Source organism: Polistes canadensis, unplaced genomic scaffold, assembly GCF_001313835.1.
Source record: "Polistes canadensis isolate GaletaPanama2010 unplaced genomic scaffold, ASM131383v1 scaffold_197, whole genome shotgun sequence".
NCBI classification, from domain to species: domain Eukaryota; kingdom Metazoa; phylum Arthropoda; class Insecta; order Hymenoptera; family Vespidae; genus Polistes; species Polistes canadensis.
Window position 1 is genome coordinate 103,642 of NW_014569744.1, and position 20,438 is coordinate 124,079.

Sequence of the window (20,438 nt, forward strand, 5' to 3'; positions counted from 1 at the left end):
ACCTTCCTTTTTATTTTTTCTTGTTCTATTTCTTTTCTTTTTAAACATATAAAAACTACAAATAATACCATTAACAAAAATCACACGAAATATATCTTTTTATTTTCTCTCGTATATTTCTATTTGATTCAGATTTAAATTCGTTTTATTTAAACTTGTTAAAAGATATATTCAATTTAAATCAAATATGATTATAATATTTCTAATAATAATAATAATAATAATAATAATAAATAAATATAAAAGAATAAAATAAACTTGTTGTTTTATAAATGGCTCACCTGCTTTTTACGTACTCATCCAAAAGAGTTTTCAACATTGTACATTCGTAAGAAAGAGAGAGACAGAGAGAGAAAGAGAGAGAGAGAGAGAGAGAGAGAGAGAAAGAGAGAAAGAGATAGATATACAGGATGTATATAGAAAGAATAAATTTAATATTTCAAATGTTAAATACTCATTATTACCGTCCCTTTAATAATACTAAATTGTAAGATAGACTCATGCTGCTTGCTGCAGAAATGACGAGCGGTCGTAGAATCTTTTTTTTTCTTTTTTTTATGTTTTTTCTAAACAAGCCTTCGCTTCCTTTTTGTTATTATGCACGTTTATACATAAACGATTATTCTGAAAAATTAGCAAAAAGAACAAACAAATATATGAACGAACACGCAAAATATAATAATCGTAATAATAATAATAATAATGACAATTATCCTATAATTAAGTAATTAAAAATAATAATAAGAAAAGAAAAAAAAAAAGGAAAAAAAATTCGAATAAAAAGGTTGGCATAAAAAAAAATACAAAAAAGAAAAAAAAAAAAAATTAGAGGTAAAATTCGCTAGATGCTCTCTCTCCGAGTTATGAACAAATAATTGATCTAATCTTATATATATGTATATATATTAAATATATATGTATATAAATATATTGAAAAAAATGAAAACTGACTCTTTTGCATAATAGAGAATTCGAAGTGCCATTTGATAAACTACAAAAAATAGTGATGATCTTTTTTATCTTTTTCTTTTGTTTTTTTTCATTAATTCGTCCTCATAAATTGTTTGCATTACATTTTGCATTATTAAACGTACCTGAATTTAATTCCCTGACCAACGTTGACATGGCATTAGTAACACTGTCGGCAGCTACCAACAGATCGTTCCTTAAGGATCGGCCCAAACTATTATTCGCACTGCTGGAACCGCTTCCTGGCAGGCTGTTTGTCCTGAACGCAGACCTGATATCGAAAATCTCTATTTTCTTTGCGCAAAGCCACTTTAAACAGCAACAAAATTCAACGGCTAGTTTGCAACATGCTGCATCATTATGATTATAATAATATAATGCACAAGCATAATATCAATTAAAATATTAAACTTTTTCAATCTAAAATTGTCTATAATATCCTTTTTTCTTTCTTTTTAATATGTATATTATTATTATATATATATATATATATTTTTTTTTTATAGATCAAAATCTTATATACTCTTTTCCGTGATTATATTATTTTTGTTGTTGTTGAATAACGAGAAAAATAAAACGTAATAATATGTGAAATGGCACGCGTAAGCTCTTATTAATTATTAATTCATGAAAAACGTGTCAAATAATAATAATAATAATAATGGATATAAACAAATGAAAGAAATTTGGCGTACATGCGATATATATATATATCATAGTGCTTATACAACTAAAAGAATTTTCTAACGATAATATAAATCGTATTTCATTTACCCCTATGTATATATCAATGTATTACTCCTAACGTTTTTTTTTATTATATACAAGTTTGATTTTTTTCAAATAGTATCATAGTTTTAATTTGTATCTATAATATTTATCGATTTTTACACGCCCTAATCGTCGCTGAATCTAACAATTAATAAATGATCTCTCCGTTTTTTTTGTATCCCTTTTTAAAATTAATATCCCTTTCTAGAGAAAGATGATTAACGAATTTTTTATTTATTCTTTTTTTTTTTTTTAAATCATAAACCTATTCACACGCACGCAAGCAAGCACACATACACACTCGATATTAACGATACAAGTCTTTTTTCTGTTTCCTATTGTCATTATTTTTTTTACCATAACCGCGTATATTTACACGTAATTCTAACTTAAATATGATTAAAAATGTGATACTAATTTGTAATAATTGCGATTACAACAAAATTTACGTAAAATATTTTAAACGGTATCTCCTTCGAAGAGATTTTCTTTTCGGTATAATTTAAAAGACTAACATTTGACGGGGAGGGGGGTAAATTGATGAAAGTGTTGGTCATATAATAAAGCATTGCGAAAGAAAAACAAGCGTGGAGGATACACTAAGCATTTCTTTTTTATCTTTTTTCTTTTCTTTTCTTTTTTTTTTATCTAATCATAAATCGCTGTGAAATAATGATAAGTAGTGCATAAAATACGCAATCATATTTTTAGAATGATTTACTTGTACGCGCGAAGCTAGTACAAAATTAGTAATTGCTACTAGCTCATAATAAAGAACAAAGTATCATTGATATAACGTTAACATGCAACAAATATAATATCTATTATTTTTTTTCTTCTTCTCTTTTTAACAAACATTTGTGTGTTTTCCTGCTTATAGCCAGAATATACAAAATGTAGCACATATATTTCATAATTATTATTTATTTATGAAAGAAAATTAAACGAATCATTTCTTTGCGTGTTAATATTTTTAATTTGTTTTTTTATTTTTTGTTATAAATTAAAATTATCCTAGTCCCTGGCTATAAGCAATATTTGCGTGCTGTTACGTGAGAAATTCATTCATTGTGCAACAAAGTATAATTTTTTTTGTATAAACTACGATAATTTTTAACAAAAGAAATCGACTACATATAATTATAGAAAGTGGTGAGAGTGAAGGGGATAAAAGGAGAAAAAGAAAGAAAATTAACAAAATTCATGGAAAAATGAAATAGTACATACTACTGTGTATGTACAGTCACACAGGGGATGAAAAGGGTAAACAAATGAGAAATACCTATGAGGCATGTAATAGATAATAATCAAAATATGTACACCACCCACATAGAATTAAAATCGATATCTTTGTGATAAATATTATACGAAATTAATATGTTTCATGGAAAAACTTTGAAGGGAATGTGCACTTATATTTAAAAACAAAAAAAAAACAAAAGAAAATACAAAACGAATCGAAATAATAGGAATAAAAAAAGAAACAAACATAAAATTTAAATATATACGAAGAAAGATTTAAGAATAGTTCAGGAAATTTAGTATAACTCGATCGCTAATTCACTAAACTCTTAAGATAACACCTGAATCGTTATCACTGATTTTAAATAATATTTATCTAATTAATAAAATCACTTTTCCCAACACATTCTTATAATACTTTCTCGTATATCGTCGTATTATTATTTTCTTTTTTTTTAAAAAACATTTCTTCTTTCGTTTTCAGTATGATTGTAATAATAGCATACGATTTTTGTACATGCCACCCTACCTTACGTCGCCTCCAACACACGAAAGACTATCTGGAATAGGATTCTGTATTGTCCCAAGCATTGCACTGCCCGACATGTTTGGTACCGATGTAGTTGGTACAGAAGTCTGGTAGCTTTGGGACATTTGACTCTGTGGGTTTTGCTGTTGCTGTTGTTGCTGCTGCTGTTGCTGTTGCTGTTGTTGTTGTGGTTGCTGTTGTTGCTGTTGGGGAGTAGTTGACAATGTTCCACCAGGAGTGGCTGGAGCTGATCTGCTACTTGTCACTGTACCAGGTGGTAAAGGAGGTGATTTTGTACTCCTCGGTGAACTGTTTGGTGTTGATCTAGGAGACGCTTGATGATTCTAGAACAATTAAATGTTTAAATGTAGCCTCATAATATGTCCAATATGAGGACTGGTCTTTTTTTGGGACTGTTAGGATAACATTCTTGAAAATGATAAATGCATACCTTCAACATTTTCATAAGACCTTCTAATTGAACCATTAATTGTCTCCTGGAATCTTGCAACGTAGCTAAATGAGTCTCCAATTCGTCCTTCCTCTGCCTCAAAGCTCTCAATTCAGACATTAATGCAGGATTCTCCAATCCTGCCGCTTCTATCTCTTGTTGTCTCCTATAATTTATAAGATATCGAGAATATATTAGTAAAAAGATCGTATATTTGATTGGTCTACGTTTAAATAAGCTATGAAATACGAATAAACTAATTTATATGAATGTTAGAGATGAATCTAAGGCGTGAATCGTGAGTTCACCTTCGTCGACGAATATTCATTAGTGATTACAAATTTATATAAATAGTATATATTTGATTTTGTTCTATAATATTATATATGCTTAGCTATGCAACCAAAGATACACCAAGCTAAACTGAATTCGTTATAACATGCGTGACTCTAGGATGGTTCGACGGGATGACTTGGAGGTTTAGGCTCGATATAAAGGAAGATAAACGACACAGGTATACCTTAACCTTGCAATTTCTCGCATTATTTCTTTATTCTTCGCTTCTAACTGCGATATAAGTTCACGTTGAGCCCTCGATGCATCCAACGATACCAAATTGGCGTCAGACGGTGTTCTACCCTGTATAAAAGAATGAAAAGAACAAACAAATCCCCATAATAATTAAGATAGTCGATAAGATGATTATTTAAAAATTCAAGCATTTTTATAATATGCTATTAAATTTGTTAAACCGGGCAGTACTTACCGATTGGTCAGCTTGCGACATTCTGGACGCAGTACGAGGCTGTCGAAGTTGTTACGAGATCAAAATTAGTTATGATGAATCAGCGGTATTGTTTTAATCAAATTTGTTAAATCGAATTATACATCGCTGAAAATATATCTCCTCCACATTCTCGTGCTTCAAAATACTTATGTGTAAAATCGATCGATCATTATAAATACACTTTGCTTGTTATATTCTGATCTTGAGAATGAAAGTATAGAATGAATGAAGGAAAGAACAGAATGAAAGTAAAGTAAGGCAGAAGTATTAGAATAAAATAAACGAATGAATGAATGAATGAATGAATGAATGAAAGAAAAAGAAGAAAAAAAGGAAAAACGTACTATTCGAAAATGTAAATAAGCGTTAGTAGACTTACCATAGTCCTAGCTTCTTGTGCCAACCTTTGTGCATATCGTGCTATTAATTTATGTTCGTCGTCCAGTCTTGAACTATCCATACTGAACGATTTACCAGAAAAGAACAAAAAAAAAGAACGTAAAAAAAAAATTAAGTAAAGCGTGACGAACGTTCTTATGCAAAATTCTCGTAATAGAAAAGCAAAGATAAAGGTGAATGAATGAACTAAGAACTCGTCTCAGTTCTTACCTTCTCAAGGTTGATCGGCTATCCATGGATCCGGAATCGAACGGTGCCATGAAACCTGGATCTGGAAAACCGTTGTGAGATGGTAAAGGCGACGGTGGGCTGCAACGCAGTTAATTCATTCCAATTGCAACACATTATATACACACCACCGTCGAAATATTCGATTAATTCTATACGTTGTTAATTAAATGATTCTTCTTTATTAACAGAAACACACACTCACACTATGTGCGACAGGTCCAATGTCTTTTCCGGTTGTTCGGGGAATCTTGGTATACTGTTTTTTCCTTTTTCTGGAACGCATCTGAAGCTTTTCCGCAAAGAATGGCCAATTTGTTTACTGGGTGATTTCTATTTTCAAATAATATTATTCAATTAGATTCTCTGTCGCGATAATTTCATGAGTTATACCGAGTAAAAGAATCGAATAAAGATGATAAACGTACAAAGCTACTGTACTCTCTGGTCTCGTGATCGTTGTTGTGTGTCCCGGAAACTTTACCACGCCAAAAACAATCCTGACATAATTGATAAGAATGACACTTTTGACATCTGTATCGGAAACCGGTAAAGTTTTCCTTGTGACAGGCATCGCACATGATTGGATGAGCCACTAAAAATGTCAAATCAAATCGAGAATCGAGAATTATTTTCAAATGGAATAATATTGAAGAGGAAAAAATAAATCTACCAACCCGTTTCAACGGCCGCCATTCTGTGATATAACGGGAGCCAGATCAAACAGTGAGGACCGGGATCGGACATGAGAGTATCCAGAAAATCATTAACCGTTACTTTCGAATTCTGAAGAGAAATGAAATCAATTAGTGAGGAGACACCTGTCTAAAAAAAAAAAAAGAAAGAAAGCAAAATATCTAAAAAAACTTACAGGAGGAAAAATGGTATTTGCTAGACCATCCGAATATCCGAAAGACGGTGACTCGTATACTGCTGCAGTTAATGCTAAAACTTCTTTCAAATAATCAGCAAACCTCCAGTGTATCATGTGTCCATTACCGTCTGATATTTGTGAAAATATGTCTGGATAAACAATGATAAAAGATTCAACGTTACCATTCAATTATTATTTCATCCTTCGATCGATTGTCTTTCATTTCTTCATATCCCAAATAATACATGTTTTAATAATAAATTGGGATTGTGATCGATCAGAATTAGAAAATTTATGTGAACAAATTGGATATTTCAATTTTGATTATATGTTTTAAAAGAGATTTGAAAAAAGAAAAGTAATTTCGATAAAAAATAAAAATAAGTAAAATAACACTCACATCGAAACTTGTCCATGAGTTTTCCAGCGCACAACGTGGCCAATGCCACCTTCACCGAAAATACGGATATCTTATTATTTTCCCTGGAAGAAAAAAAGAAAGGAAGAAAGGAAGAAAGAAAGAAAGATAGAAAGATAGAAAGAAAGTTTTATGAAAGAATCGAGGAAATGGGGGGAGACAGGGGGGACAGGGGGTTGGAGTTAAAGTATCGTTTCAGATTAAACGAAGCCGCAAGCAATAGTTTTTGAACATACCCACTGGTATACGCTGCCAAGAGCCAATTCATCAAGAGAGCGGTGGTAGCGTCGACTTTAGCTTGTTGAGACACCGGCACCCTCTTGTTAAGCGCATGAAATAAGGAAGACAGGAGAGTTTCTAGCCTAGATACTCCCAACGTACTCGACGGCTCTAGAGTATTTAGGCCGTTTTCTCGAAAAGCTTCGATCACATTCCATATGTCCACATTGTGTACTATAAGAATAGATAGAGACCATCAAATATAGATCAAACCAATATCGTGACAATAGATCGGTGCAAAAATAACTTCAGTATATTCGAAGTAAAGTATATCATATTAAAAGAAAAAAAAAAAAAAAAAAAGAAAATTATATGATTTTATTACTGAGTTATACTATCTCAAATGGTCAACAAATTTAATCAATTAACAATAATTGACGAGTATACGATGATTTATTTTAATATAATACTTTTGATTATAAGTATTGTAAATAAAAAAAAAACAAAGTAATACAAATTAGGCAATTATTATTCGTGCACATATTTAATAATTTCAATTTCAATTGATTGTAATAATATTCTTTTGGATTAAGAGGATACTTACGATGAACTTTCTTCTGAATAAATCTAAGCTTGCAAGCGGTACGATAAGAAGCGAATCGTATACTGTCAAAATTTTGTTGTCGCATTTCTTGTAAAAGCTGCAATCTGCTGGCTTCGCCGGTACTGCTATTGGTAGAACCTCCTGCACCCTCTTCCGCCATTTTCCTAATAAAGGAAGAACAATAAAAGGAAGACAAATAAAGAAATTATTCAGACGATTAAATTGCAACATTCTCATCGCGTTTCTTTCATTTGATTGTTAAAAATGCATATCACATTCTTTTCTATTCTCTTTCTTTCATTTTCTCTCTCTCTCGTTCTCTCTCGTTCTCTCTCGTTCATTCTATAACTGACTGCTCCTGTTATTACTCCCTCGCAATCTTCCACTGCGCTCGAATTATTTTTACAGGCCCCGACACGAACGCGATACGGATAAGGGTAAAGCTGGAATTGAAAAGTTCTATCATGAAAGAAAAAAAGAAACAAAGAAAGTTATCTGAAGTATATATATATACATATACAAACACACATACATAGATACGTGCGAAAATCGAATTATCGATCGTTTGGATATCAAAAAAGAATAGAAAAGAAAGAAGTAGACAAAAAAAATCGTCTCAATAAAATAGCCAACAACTGATGATACGTAAAGCAACATTTATAAGAAACAAAAAGAAACAAAAAAAAAGAAACTCTTTTTTTCAAGCTCTGTTCCTACCCTTTTAGCTAATTAATGGCGCGTATATCTCTTCCTTTGATTAGGAATACTCGCATTTCGCGTTTAATCATCGAGATTCATCATCGAGACTACTGGTCCTTTGAAAAGCGAACTGAGAATGTAGCTTTTCAAGCACGTTCCTTTATCTTTATTTCTTTTTCTCTGTTCGAGATACATACACACACATGCTTCTACTTAATATTTTACTTTTCATGCATTTATATCTTACACGAGTTACTCGGAAACCAATAAGGTTAACTCAGGAGCCTTCAGAAGGCCGAAAATGAAGAAAATTAATGTTTTATAATAGACTGGGGTTCTTTTAATTTGATTAAATAAAATACAACAAGTTTTCTTTTCAAAGATTAATCTGAAAATAAATCGATGATATCGATAATGGTGGAAATCGTTGAGCGTATCTTTTAACATACAAGAGGAAAATCTTGCGCAAGAAACAAAGTGCACTTCAAACCAAGGACACTCCTCGATTCCTTAGTCATTCTCATTCTCATTCTCATTCTCATCATCATCATCATCGTCATAATCGATGACTGTTCTATCGGTTTCTTCTTTCTATTGTGGGAACAACAAGGAAAATCGAGATATTTGTTCCTTTTCTTTCTTTTTATATATTTTCCTCCTCCTTTGAAAAGTTATACAATAAAAAAGAACAAGCTCATCCAATCGGGATATAAATGCACGAGTGACGGGACAAAATATTGAAACGAAATGCACTCAGCGCGTCCACTCGAACGTAGAATGCAAAACAAGGGAATATTTTTATAACAGTTTATCTACGTATTTATTTATACGTATATATATATATATATATATGTATATATAATACAAATATTGGATTTGTTCGGGGGGGAAAGAGCTCCTGCAGATTAATATTATTATTATGTAATATTTTTTGTTAGTCTCAAAATCGATAACTCTATCAGAAAAACGCAATACTTACATCATTTAATTGTTTAGAAAAAATTGAATCTTGTATTGAAATAATTTTGGGTACCCGTATTATTACAAATATTCATTATTATAATTTGATAATTGGTTTATAGTATTATATATATTATTATTATTATACATTTTTCATTGCGTCCCAAAAGTTTTTTCCTTTTTCTTACAAATTGTGTATAAACAATATTTTTGATTATATTTAATTTCATTCAATTATATACAATTTATGGAGCAAGTTAATAATGGATAGTATAATAAATATAATCCATATTAAATTATAAAAAAATAAAAGGAAAGAAATTTTCAAGACGATTTCATAAATACGCGAATAAAATTGTAATAAAAGAACGATACTAATGTAAATAGCGTAGACAAAAGTTGGAACATTGTAGGTAAATTAAAAATAATTATCATGAAACATACAGTGCATTCGCGTTTGTCGAGAGAGAGAGAGAGAGAGAGAGAGAGAAAAAAAAGGCATTCTTAAAATGAGAACGAGGAAAGAAAAGATCGATAACTCTGTTGTCTGGAAACGAATGGAAACGGAGACAGGTGGTCGTCTCTTGAACAAAGCAAAGAAACACCATATCTCAATGGCATAGACAAATGTCTTCGTCATCATTTATCTACTATTAAGAAATCTAATAGTTCCAAATCGAAATAATGTCGATTACCAATGCACAAATCCATTTGGGTATGTTACAAATCGATTAAACTTAAGGAATGAAAGGTTAATCATATTTTCTTGGAAAGAAAATGATAATTGTTCGATAATTTCTATTCTCTTATTTAGTATCACTTAACTTATACACCATAATGAAACATTGTTATCGTCTAAGTACTGAATATTTCATTTTATTTTTCTATTTTCTATTCTCATTCAATCACACTAAATAATTAACTGATTATTATCACCATAGATATATATATTTATTTCTAAAGATTCTAAACAAAAAATCTTCATTCGAAATCCTTTGATGATCGGTTTCTCCATCGATTATTCTTAAATATTCGAAAAGTGTAATATATATATATATATATATTCCCGTGGGTTAAACTCTCTTAAAAAGGGTTGAAAATATCAAAGAGATACTTAATCGTATCATGAAAAGGGTAAAGGAGGGTGCTAAAGATTCTCCACTCATTATTGGAAATAAATGAGCCGCAAAAATGAGGAAGATCTCCGATATCGAAGAGTGACCTTCTCTATCAGCCTCCTTTAAAGTCTCCCTTGCGTAGATACTATACGATGGAAAAAATGGTTTTGTGAAATCAAAGGGTGAACCACCCTTACCCACTTCTTTCCATTTCCATCGTTCCCTTTCCATTGTCGACCACTTTTCTCGTTTCATTAAGCGCTAGAAATGAACTCGGAATTGTACTTTTCAAACCTCAACTGCATCTAGTTTTTAATCTCACGTTCTCTCATTGTTTAAACAGTGCCATGTTAAATGTCATGATGAACATTTCAATATTATTTCCCGCCAATTTTTCCCATCTATAATAATATCAAACGTTTTCTTTCTTTTTTTTTGTTTTTTTTTCTTTTTAACGCAGTTCACGTTTCGTGTTGCAAATAAAAATAGAAATAAAATCTAGAAAAAAAAGAAAAAAAAACCTACTCGATGAAATCTTTCGAGTGAATACAAGGGGATGGGGATGAAAGTAGGAAAGGAATGAGGAAAAGAAAATAAAGAAATGAAAATGAAAATAAAGAAAGGAAGGTGAAGCAGGAAGAAGAAGAAGAAGCGAAGGAGCGAGGAACGTGCGAGTGGCCAAGTTTGAATCAATACGATAAGTGGGCCAGGTGGGGGCGTATAAGATCGCCTGAGGAGACAGAGGAACGCTTGGGAATGCGGAACGCACGGGAGAAAAGCGTATCGGTTTGTAGAAAGGAACACGCGAAATGGGATAGCCGGCCAAAAGGCGCGGCCAACTTTGGATGCACAACCTAGAACACACCATCAAAATTATTCCTAATTTTTCATTCCAAAAAATATCATTTAAATATAAATATTTAATTAATTAGGAATACATAACGTATTTTTTACACATGCTTATTTTTATAATAATTATATTCATTTCATTTGATTAATAATTGAAAAACAAATGAAATGTAAAGAACGCATACATTAAAATGACATATTTAAATAAATCCAAACTAAAATGTAACGTAAAAAGAATTTTATTATGAGAATCTTGTGAAAATAGCTATCGAAGATTTAAAATTATATCTACTTTATACACTTGACGCAAGTTAAACCGAAAGGAAATAAATCGTTCGATGCTATGAATGGGAAGAGTTCATTGAACTCAGAACGCAGATCGTTTCCCTCGGAATAAACTGGTATTATCGTTGAAATTTCAAGTACAAGAAAGAACAAAGTATATAAATCATTTTTTTAAGTTGATGCATATTGTACGTGAGAGAAGAAGAAACATTGAGAAAAGCCGATAATCATCTTATTATTCTGCGATGTGCCATTGTAATAACGGCAATGAAGCTTTGACATATTTACAAAAGGAATAACGCCGTTTCTCGTCAATTGCACTTTCATACACGATTCATCTATCTGCGTTATTTAGTACACGTGAATTAACTGACAATTAGTTATCCTTAAGACGTTTCTTATATCTACATAGATGTGTGTCTGTATGTGCACATGTATGTGCGTGGTACGTAAATGCTGCGCATGTTTACGAGCAACGACCGCTAAATCACATTAGTAATATGCATAGATAATTCAAACTTAATTGCATTCGACGTAATGCATTTTCGAATGTTACAATCTACATACGCTGGTAATAAGGTTGACAAAAATACCTTTTACTTGTCCTATATAATATGGACAATGAATATTCCCCTAAAAATGCTTATTCACTTAACAGATTTAATTAGAGAAATTTGTTTAAAGTATACTTATCTTTCTATCATTATCAATTGCATTGTGATGTATATACAAAATGTATGTAATTTTAAAAGCGAAAGAAAGAGAGAGATAGAAATAAACGATTGCATGTTGGATTGGTCCTTGCACAGTGTTAAGAAGAAACACTTAACCTCTCCTCCCCCCCCCCTCCTATGACTACTTTACTCAAATAAATGTCTTGCAATTAACGTACTGACAATAATATTTAATTCTATAATGAGACAATAACATATTATAGAGAATAATAGCCAATAAAAATAATACAATAAAAAGAAATAATTATTGTCCCCCTTTTGAGATAATCTGTAGAGCTTTCTTTTTTTTTTCTTTTCTTCTTTTTTTTTTTCGGGGAAATAAAATTCGTATTGGAAAGAAGTTTCAGATTCGTACGCGCATAGTTGTCGCACCTGGTTTTATCGTTTTGTGTTCTGGATTTACGTACCTGTATACTTGTTAGATAGCGAAAAAAAGCTTTCCAAACGTTGAAAACACCCTCGTTCCTACTACATTTAAATAAATCTCGGTTCGTTAAATGCATACACAAATGTCATCGAGATAGTGGCACGCAGCTCACAAGGGAATAAAAAGCATTGGAAAAGTTGGAAAAATCAAAGTAGTACTCGAACAAGGTTGAAAGATCAGAAAATGTGGATGGCGTTCCGATGGCTCCTATGTAAACCTTTTTAAAAAATTCTAACACAGTTTTAATTCCCGATCAAATCGCGACGAATGATATTCGTTTATTCTATCAACGATTTATGGATTAAACAAGAATCTATCACATATTAGAAAAACTAAGGAGAGATAAAAATGAAAGCGTTATAATAAATAAGCGAGCCGGTCTGACGTCAATACGATCCGCACCTTAGCAGCCCCGCGGCCATCACTGATCGTTCGCGTTTGGCCGGTAATACCCGAACGCCACGCCGCGCCAAGCCACGCAACTCCGAATACTTCCGACTATTACCGACACTCACCGATTATTTCCGAATCTAAGCGCCCTCTCTTTGAACCGCGGAACGAGAGGAATCGGAGCTATCGAAGAAACCCGCCAAAATTCAATTTGATAAACTCAACCTCTTCTTTCTTACACACATTCCAAATTATATATATATATATTATATATTATTTTGATAAATGTTAATATTATTTAATATTTTCATGCATTTCTTTCGATTGTTATATGAATAAATAAGAAAGTTTATTATATAATTTAAAAATAATAATAGGGATTATTTAAAATTGACATTCTTATATTGTGTTACTATATATTTCATTTAAAATATTTTATCATCATTAAATACTGACCCTTTTCTGATTCTAATAATCAATGATAATATATATATATTAGAACGATGTATACAATCATGTAGAAAAATCATAAATTAATAACATATCCAAATTGTTTTCTATATTCGAAGTACTTTAATAGGTATGCAACGTCTAAAACAATGTATATGCGTTCAAAGTAATCGTAAATATAAGTAGAGTGTATTAGAATATTAAAAAAATTGTTAATTAATCGATAGAAATGTCTATTGTTGGTAAAAAGCTCGGAGTATATGTTCTGTCAACCGTCCTCCTCGAGATGTACCTTGAGACTGGCACTTTCTCTTCTATGAAAATACTTTTATTGAAAGTTGTTTATATGACTTTCCGAATGTTGCGCATGTGTAAAAAAGGAATAATTCATCTAATCAATTAAATTTAAGATTATAACGTTCTGATTTTATATTTTCTTAATCTTTACGTAATTGTTTAAATAAATGTAAATTTGTTTTAACGTTCCCGTGTAGTGGTGACTTCGGAGGGGGAAATTTTCATCGAAAATAATATCAGATGAAAATTATTTAATATATAATATTACATTTCTATCTATATGTTATTTCCCTGCAATATAGAACTCGAGTTAAAATTGGGACAGGAAAACATTTCTTAACTAAAATCATTGCTGAATTGACAATAATTGCAAGGAAAAGTATATTAATAAAAACGAAGAAGAAATGTAGAAAAAGAATGATCAGATCGTTGAAATATCGTAGAATACGTAATAATGAATGAACGTATAACAAAGGTGTGTAACTTGTTCGAGAAAACAATGCACTGAAATTTGTCATTCCACCTATTCTGAATGAATACTTATTAATGAAGAAATCGTAAAAGATGCAACGCAAGAAATAGTAACTCTACCGTCCACACACAAGTCGATAGAGGCCAGATTTATAAAATATGAATTGTGAAAGGTATAAGAAGAAGCGGCGCAATCCATCCCCCTTGGATTTTACTGCAGGAACTCTCATTTTGGCACGGTTATCTTAAAACGTTTCAACTATTTGGCACGGTCATTTTCGTGTCCAATTTGCCTATCATTCAACGAAAGCATCGTTAATGAAAAAGGTAACACCTAGCTTTGATAATAATCTAATTTACATCGAATGACCGATCCAGTAATCTTGTCAGTTAATATAGTAGACAAAACCGAAGACAAACCTGACGCCAGTAAAATGGCAAATTGGTTAATTGTTTCGTTATTAGTTAGGTGATGTTCGTGCCAGGGTTGGCTAGTGGAAAACCGATCTCCGCCGACCTAGTTTTCCGTGACTGGAAAATGCGCGGACGATGATGAATCGTGCTCAAAGTGCTCCAACTGTTCGAGGAGAAGAGGGAACCGATATATTTTTACCGTACCGCATGCCAGGTAACGTCGCGCCTTGTAATCGTTTGCAGGGGCAGACTGCGTGGGCAGTGAACTAAGAATGCTATGCTAATGCGCTGGCTAGATGATTGTACACAGACTCGTTAGACTCTATTTTGCGGTTAACGAAATAACTTTAAACGCGACGCGACGCAACGCAACGCAACACATATACCTACAGAGAAAGAGAGTTAAATAGATAGATAGAAAAAGATAGAAGATATACTAACACACAAACATAGGAATCGCCCTCGTCACCTAACGACGCGTGGAGAAGACGACGCGCGTTACATATGCCACTTATAACATATTTCATTTTTCCTCGCGGCGACTCTATTTTTGAGTACGAAAATCCTCGAGCACGGCTCTTTCTAGCTGTTTCACCAGACGCGGAGGAAGTCTTTACATATAACGGGCCACGGAAGAGCCCTAGTCTCTTCAGGTCTCATCGATCGTCCGTCGTGCTAGGATAAACGTGATCATGGTAAGGATCTCCAATCCTTTTTCCCTATCTACCCTGTTTCCATTCAGTTATTTATCCAATAACCGAAAATAAAGAAGAAAACAATAAGCTGTTTGTTAATCCATTCGAATAAGATACGTCAAGGTGTTAATATATTATGTGTTTGATTAATCGATTAATTGAAGGAGGAAGACGAACAGAAAACTGCAGTAATGCGGAAAGCATTCCAAATGTTCGACACAACTAAGAGTGGTTTCATCGACACCCTCAAGATATCAACGATATTGAACACCATGGGCCAACTCTTCGACGATGGCGAATTGAACGCCATAATTGAAGAAAATGATCCCGAAGGTACAGGAAAGGTGAACTTCGATGGATTCTGTAAGATCGCAGGACGATTTCTTGAAGAGGAAGATGCCGAAGCGATGCAGGAGGAACTCAAAGAAGCTTTCCGATTGTACGACAGGGAAGGAAATGGTTATATCACTACGGCAACCCTGAAAGAAATTTTAGCTGCTTTAGATGACAAATTAACTAGTTCCGATCTTGATGGAATTATCGCCGAAATTGATACCGACGGTTCTGGAACGGTTGACTTTGATGGTACGCCATTATTTTGTTAATTATTATCTACATTTTACGTCGGATTTCAAAATGTTTTCGAAATAACATTTATTTTATAAGATTAGTCACACATATCTATTAGTACGATTATTATTTGCAGAGTTCATGGAAATGATGACAGGCGAGTAAAGAGAAGAAGAGAATATGATTTCAAAAATGACAGTTAATTCGTGTCCTGCAAAAAATCAGAAAGGACCAATGTTTATGATAGAAAGAAAATCGAAAATAATCGATATCTATTGGAGAATATTTAAATCTAAATCAGCATTATTCGTTATATTAGCGTAATTTCTTAATAAAATAATTCTTTTGATTAGAATGTGAAATAGAAATTTATTTTTAATGTCCTAAAACGCGTGTAGATAGATCTCGTATTAGAATCTAATATTTAATATCGAAATTGATGAGAAATCATTAAGTCTGAAATATTGAGAACCAATAAGTTTCTATAACAATTTATTTATTGCGTTTTCTTTGTATTAATCAATCCTTTTTTATCATTTTCAAATTAAGAGGTACACACAGTCATATAAAAACAGACACACACGCACACACTTCGGTAATGCGTGTTATTTTTAAGTGTGACATAGATCAAATTCAAATCGCTACGTTTAATACACTAGTCGTAAGTATTTCGGTGACGTTATTACGGGCTGATCGAGTTTGTAGGTTGACCCTTGTGGTAAACGTGAACATCTTTCACGTAAATGTTAGGGACAGCAAGAGCACCAGCAGTAAGAGGTCGTTCTAATGGGTAACCATAAGGTTTGTCATCATAGGAAATGGCACCACCAATAAAGTCAGCGATATTTTGGTTCTGATAATAGTTATTGGCTTGCTGTTGTTGTTCTTGTTGTTGTTGTTCCTCTTGAATTTGGGAATAAAATTGATAGATGCCTTGGAATCCACCGGCGTGAGTCTGGCCGCTACCGTATTGTTGTCCTTGTCGTCCATGTTGTCCTTGCTGTCCTTGTTGTCCTTGCTGTCCTTGTTGTCCTTGCTGTCCTTGTTGTCCTTGTTGTCCTTGTTGTCCATGGTAACCATGTTGTCCTTGGCTAACGTGCGAGTAAGCGCTGCCACCATATACACCTCCTTCATATCCTCTTCCTTGTATTCCTGCCTGTACTCCACCTTGTACTCCTGCCTGTACTCCTGCCTGTACTCCTGCTTGTACGCCTCCTTGTACGACACCTTGTACTCCTGATTGTGGAACACCTTGTACTCCTACTTGTTGGCTACCTTGTACTCCTACATGTGGGCCACCTTGTACTCCAGTTTGGAACACTCCGTGTATGCCATAAGGTCCAATTTGGACACCTCCTTGTATGCCAGCTTGCTGAGAAGCCTGTTCATATTGGTAAGTTTGTGCCTGGGATTGTACTTGGGATTGTGCTTGGGATTGAGCTGGGTGTTTAGTGTAAAGGCTGCCATGTTCGGTAGCGACAGCTGGAAAGAAGAAATGTTTTATGCGATTAAGTTTATTCAGTAGCGAAGACGTTGATCTTTTAGCCACTGATAAAACACCTTCGATTAAATCTTCAAGGTTACTTTGCTCAGGCACAACTTCTACGGTTTGTCCAGGCTCCGATCTCGATTGATGATACTCATTAACTCCAACGATTTGGTAGTCTTGCTGATAGTTCTGGTATTGTTGTGGAATAACTGGATTGTAGCTTGGCTGTTGTTGTCCTTGTACGGAAATCACTACGAGAAGTTGGAGTGGATAACCGTAGTCGGTACCTTTGGGAAGAGATAGCCTAGCAGGGAAGCCATACATGTCTTGTGGCTGTAAAAATACAAGGGATCGTTAAAATCTAGCATTTTCATTTGCGCTCGTTCGTTCGTTCTTAAGATAAATCATTACTTTGGTCTTGTAGAACGGATGCTGGGAGTGTAAAGCAGAGTTTACGCCATCTTGGATTAGATGAATCGATGGATAGTCAAAGCTTTTTTCTGGTGCTTGCACAGAGTGCCTGGCGATAACATTTTTACCTTGTCTAACTGTAAATCAAATTATAATTGAATTTAAATCTAGTTCTCTTCATCGAAAACAAATGAAATTTTCGATCAAGAAAGATTTCATACTTACGATTTTTAACAAACTGGTCGAATTCAACGAATAAATGTCTGGATTCAGAAATGCTTATTGGTTGGCCTTGGTAGTCGTATTTTGGTCCAAGGTAAACGCGAACAACAGCATTAGGAATGTGTTTCTCACTGTTAACATTGATATAGTAATTGTAAGGCAAGTGATCTAATATCTTAAGTTGAGCTACAATGGCTGGTCCTTCTTGTTGTTCTTGCTGTTGTCCTTGCTGTTGTCCTTGTTGTTGTCCTTGTTGTTGTCCTTGTTGTTGTCCTTGTTGTTGTCCTTGTTGTTGTCTTTGCTGTTGTCCTTGCTGAGAACCATGTCCCATTGCCTGGGTAAGGTTAACGTCGAAGTAGCTGAAGTAGGTCGTTAATGGAGTAATGCCAACATCTTCGATGGTAACGCCAGGAACTAGGAGGTGGTTGTATTGGTAAGCGGGCAAGGATTCTTGGTATCTGTTGTAGAGATTGATTACTTTCTTGAGGAGTTGATAGAAAGCAGGGTCACGAACAGAGGTCTCGGGGAGTTCCAAAACGGATGGCGAGTAATCGTAGATGTTTGGAGCATGGGGAGCGTTGCCAAGGAGTTGGCTAGCTGCTGCTTGAAGGTTGCCGTAGTATCTATTTAAGAAAACACAAATGTATCATTTCAAGATTATTATTTCCCTAATAGAAAATCTTTCGTATATCAATTGAATAATAGACGAACCTTGGATTAACGCTTCTACCAGTTCCTTGGATAAGATCAGCAAGAATGCTTATGCCTTGTGGTTGGTAAAGAGAAAGCAGAGCACCTTGTGCAGTTTGAACATATCCAGAGTCAATGGCTTGAATAAGTCTCTGTTCTAATGTCCTCACGGCCTGACTCAATTGCTGTTGTTGGCTGCCTTGTTGTTCGAGATTCAAGGTTTCTGGACGGTCAGGGAATGGGAGGCCATTGTAATTTAGAAGATGAGATTCCAATGGAGCGTGTACGGTAACGTAATCAACGTCTTCAATTGGATTAAGTCCGTTGGAAAGGCGGTTCAATTCGTAATAGGCCAGAAGTTGCTTTTGAAGGTACTGGGATTTAGCTCCTTTACCATTTGGATTATCTTGTTCAGACGATTGGTACGCTTGAGGACCTAATGAACTGTACTGTTGTTGCTGTTGTTGTTGTTGTTGTTGATGATGTTGTTGCTGTTGATGTTGTTGTTGTTGCTGTTGTTGCTGTTGCTGTTGCTGTTGCTGCTATAAGAAAAAATATTGTATCAATTAATTTGAAGTCTAGAAAATTTGTAAAGTAACGTAAATGTATTTACCAATTCCAGATTGTTATTAGCTAGATGAACATAAGAATAGTAGCTTTGAAGTCCAATGTCATTGGTGAAGTAACCAATTTCAGCTTCTCTATGGGGCAAGTAAGTGGTCTGATTGACAGGGATAACAACTTCATTGTATAAACCATGGGAATTTTGTGCTTGCAGGATAGCTTTAGAGTTTAAGAAGTATGAGGGTAAGACTTCATATGGTGGTGGAAAAATGACTTCTTGTGTGTCCGGGCGTTGTAAAATGGCAGCAGTGAAGGCCTATTTTATGGTTGAAATAAAATATCATTAAATTATTTCATATAATTGTAAAATGTTGATATTAAAAATTGAAAGCATACCTGGTAAAATTGTCCTTCGTTGACCTTAACGCGAGCATAAGCGGCAGTATTCAAGAAAGTTTGATAGTCCAGGGCGCCCAATAAGATCTTTTGAACCAAAGCTGCTTCTTTGCGCAACTGGCTCTGAGAGTTAGAGAAAGCAGTACCTCTGGGCTGAATCAAACCAGCATTAACCATGTAACCGTAGTACTTAACGATTACCGGATTTTCATATTTGTTAGCATTGGCAACAATATCGTAAGTATGGCCGATGTGATTTAATTGAGGGTTTGGAATTTGATCCTGAGTTATTTGCAATAGAAGATCAACAACGTCCTGCTGCTTTTGCAAGAGTTCTTGATTGGCTGGAATTAAAATAAACAACCATTAAAATACCATGTTCAATTTTTTCTTTTTCATTTCTCGAAAATCAAATGACTTTTTTTTAATAAATAATGTAATACATGTTTTAAATGAATTTAGAAAAAATCATTAGATTATGTACCATCCGTATAATTATGTGGTAACATAAGTTAAATAATTGTAGAGAGAAAAAGAAATAGATTTGTTAATAATAATTAATTAACTTACCAGCATGTTGCTTTTGCTGCGGAGCTACAGCCGCTCCGAGGGCCACGAGAGTCAATAGAAGGAATATGTACCGCATTATGTCTGATACAAGATTGCGTATGCTTACGATGGGATTATGCATCACTTTTATACCAAAGACATATCACAAAATACCCATAATCAGTGACCTGGTGGTCATGCGATTATGACCTAATGTCCCCCGCGATTTCGCTATCTATTCGCGATATCAACCCTCCTTTACATTTT

At 33.6% G+C, this 20,438-nt stretch overlaps 3 protein-coding genes across 9 annotated transcripts in view; 1 reads left to right on the plus strand and 2 right to left on the minus strand.

The window, feature by feature from the left end:
* LOC106789696 (dystrobrevin beta) overlaps nucleotides 1-13,009 on the minus strand; it is a 16,453-nt gene extending 3,444 nt beyond the window's left edge. For 2 of the 7 annotated variants that reach the window (XR_001382018.1, XR_001382019.1), the window contains exons 1-16: nucleotides 12,544-13,009; nucleotides 7,492-7,655; nucleotides 6,905-7,121; nucleotides 6,651-6,733; nucleotides 6,248-6,399; nucleotides 6,054-6,162; nucleotides 5,805-5,971; nucleotides 5,582-5,709; nucleotides 5,359-5,457; nucleotides 5,129-5,210; nucleotides 4,729-4,767; nucleotides 4,483-4,601; nucleotides 3,963-4,128; nucleotides 3,512-3,855; nucleotides 1,095-1,240; nucleotides 465-624 (exon numbers count right to left, since the gene is read on the minus strand). Coding sequence is in view for 5 of the 7 variants with exons in the window: in XM_014754143.1 (XP_014609629.1) it covers nucleotides 1,095-1,240; nucleotides 3,512-3,855; nucleotides 3,963-4,128; nucleotides 4,483-4,601; nucleotides 4,729-4,767; nucleotides 5,129-5,210; nucleotides 5,359-5,457; nucleotides 5,582-5,709; nucleotides 5,805-5,971; nucleotides 6,054-6,162; nucleotides 6,248-6,399; nucleotides 6,651-6,733; nucleotides 6,905-7,121; nucleotides 7,492-7,651 (2,011 nt within the window). In the remaining 2 variants the exon portion in view is untranslated. The remainder of the gene's footprint in view (nucleotides 1-464; nucleotides 625-1,094; nucleotides 1,241-3,511; nucleotides 3,856-3,962; nucleotides 4,129-4,482; nucleotides 4,602-4,728; nucleotides 4,768-5,128; nucleotides 5,211-5,358; nucleotides 5,458-5,581; nucleotides 5,710-5,804; nucleotides 5,972-6,053; nucleotides 6,163-6,247; nucleotides 6,400-6,650; nucleotides 6,734-6,904; nucleotides 7,122-7,491; nucleotides 7,656-12,543) is intronic. The other 5 variants (XM_014754143.1, XM_014754140.1, XM_014754144.1 and 2 more) reach the window with 4 other exon arrangements.
* A 2,153-nt stretch (nucleotides 13,010-15,162) lies between these two features.
* On the plus strand, nucleotides 15,163-16,212 carry LOC106789714 (troponin C). Its single transcript, XM_014754171.1, has 3 exons — nucleotides 15,163-15,280; nucleotides 15,445-15,865; nucleotides 15,987-16,212. Exons 1-3 carry the CDS (start codon nucleotides 15,278-15,280, stop codon nucleotides 16,013-16,015), a joined length of 453 nt encoding a protein of 150 aa, XP_014609657.1. The 5' UTR covers nucleotides 15,163-15,277; the 3' UTR covers nucleotides 16,016-16,212.
* A 74-nt stretch (nucleotides 16,213-16,286) lies between these two features.
* On the minus strand, nucleotides 16,287-20,268 carry LOC106789713 (hexamerin-like). The gene is made up of 10 exons (XM_014754170.1): nucleotides 20,193-20,268; nucleotides 19,623-19,966; nucleotides 19,276-19,542; nucleotides 19,108-19,204; nucleotides 18,684-19,068; nucleotides 18,294-18,595; nucleotides 17,976-18,209; nucleotides 17,751-17,887; nucleotides 17,411-17,672; nucleotides 16,287-17,332 (listed from the first exon to the last, which is right to left on the minus strand). The coding sequence occupies exons 1-10, from the start codon at nucleotides 20,266-20,268 to the stop codon at nucleotides 16,533-16,535; spliced, it is 2,904 nt and encodes a 967-aa protein (XP_014609656.1). The 3' UTR covers nucleotides 16,287-16,532.
* Nucleotides 20,269-20,438: the final 170 nt, after the last annotated feature.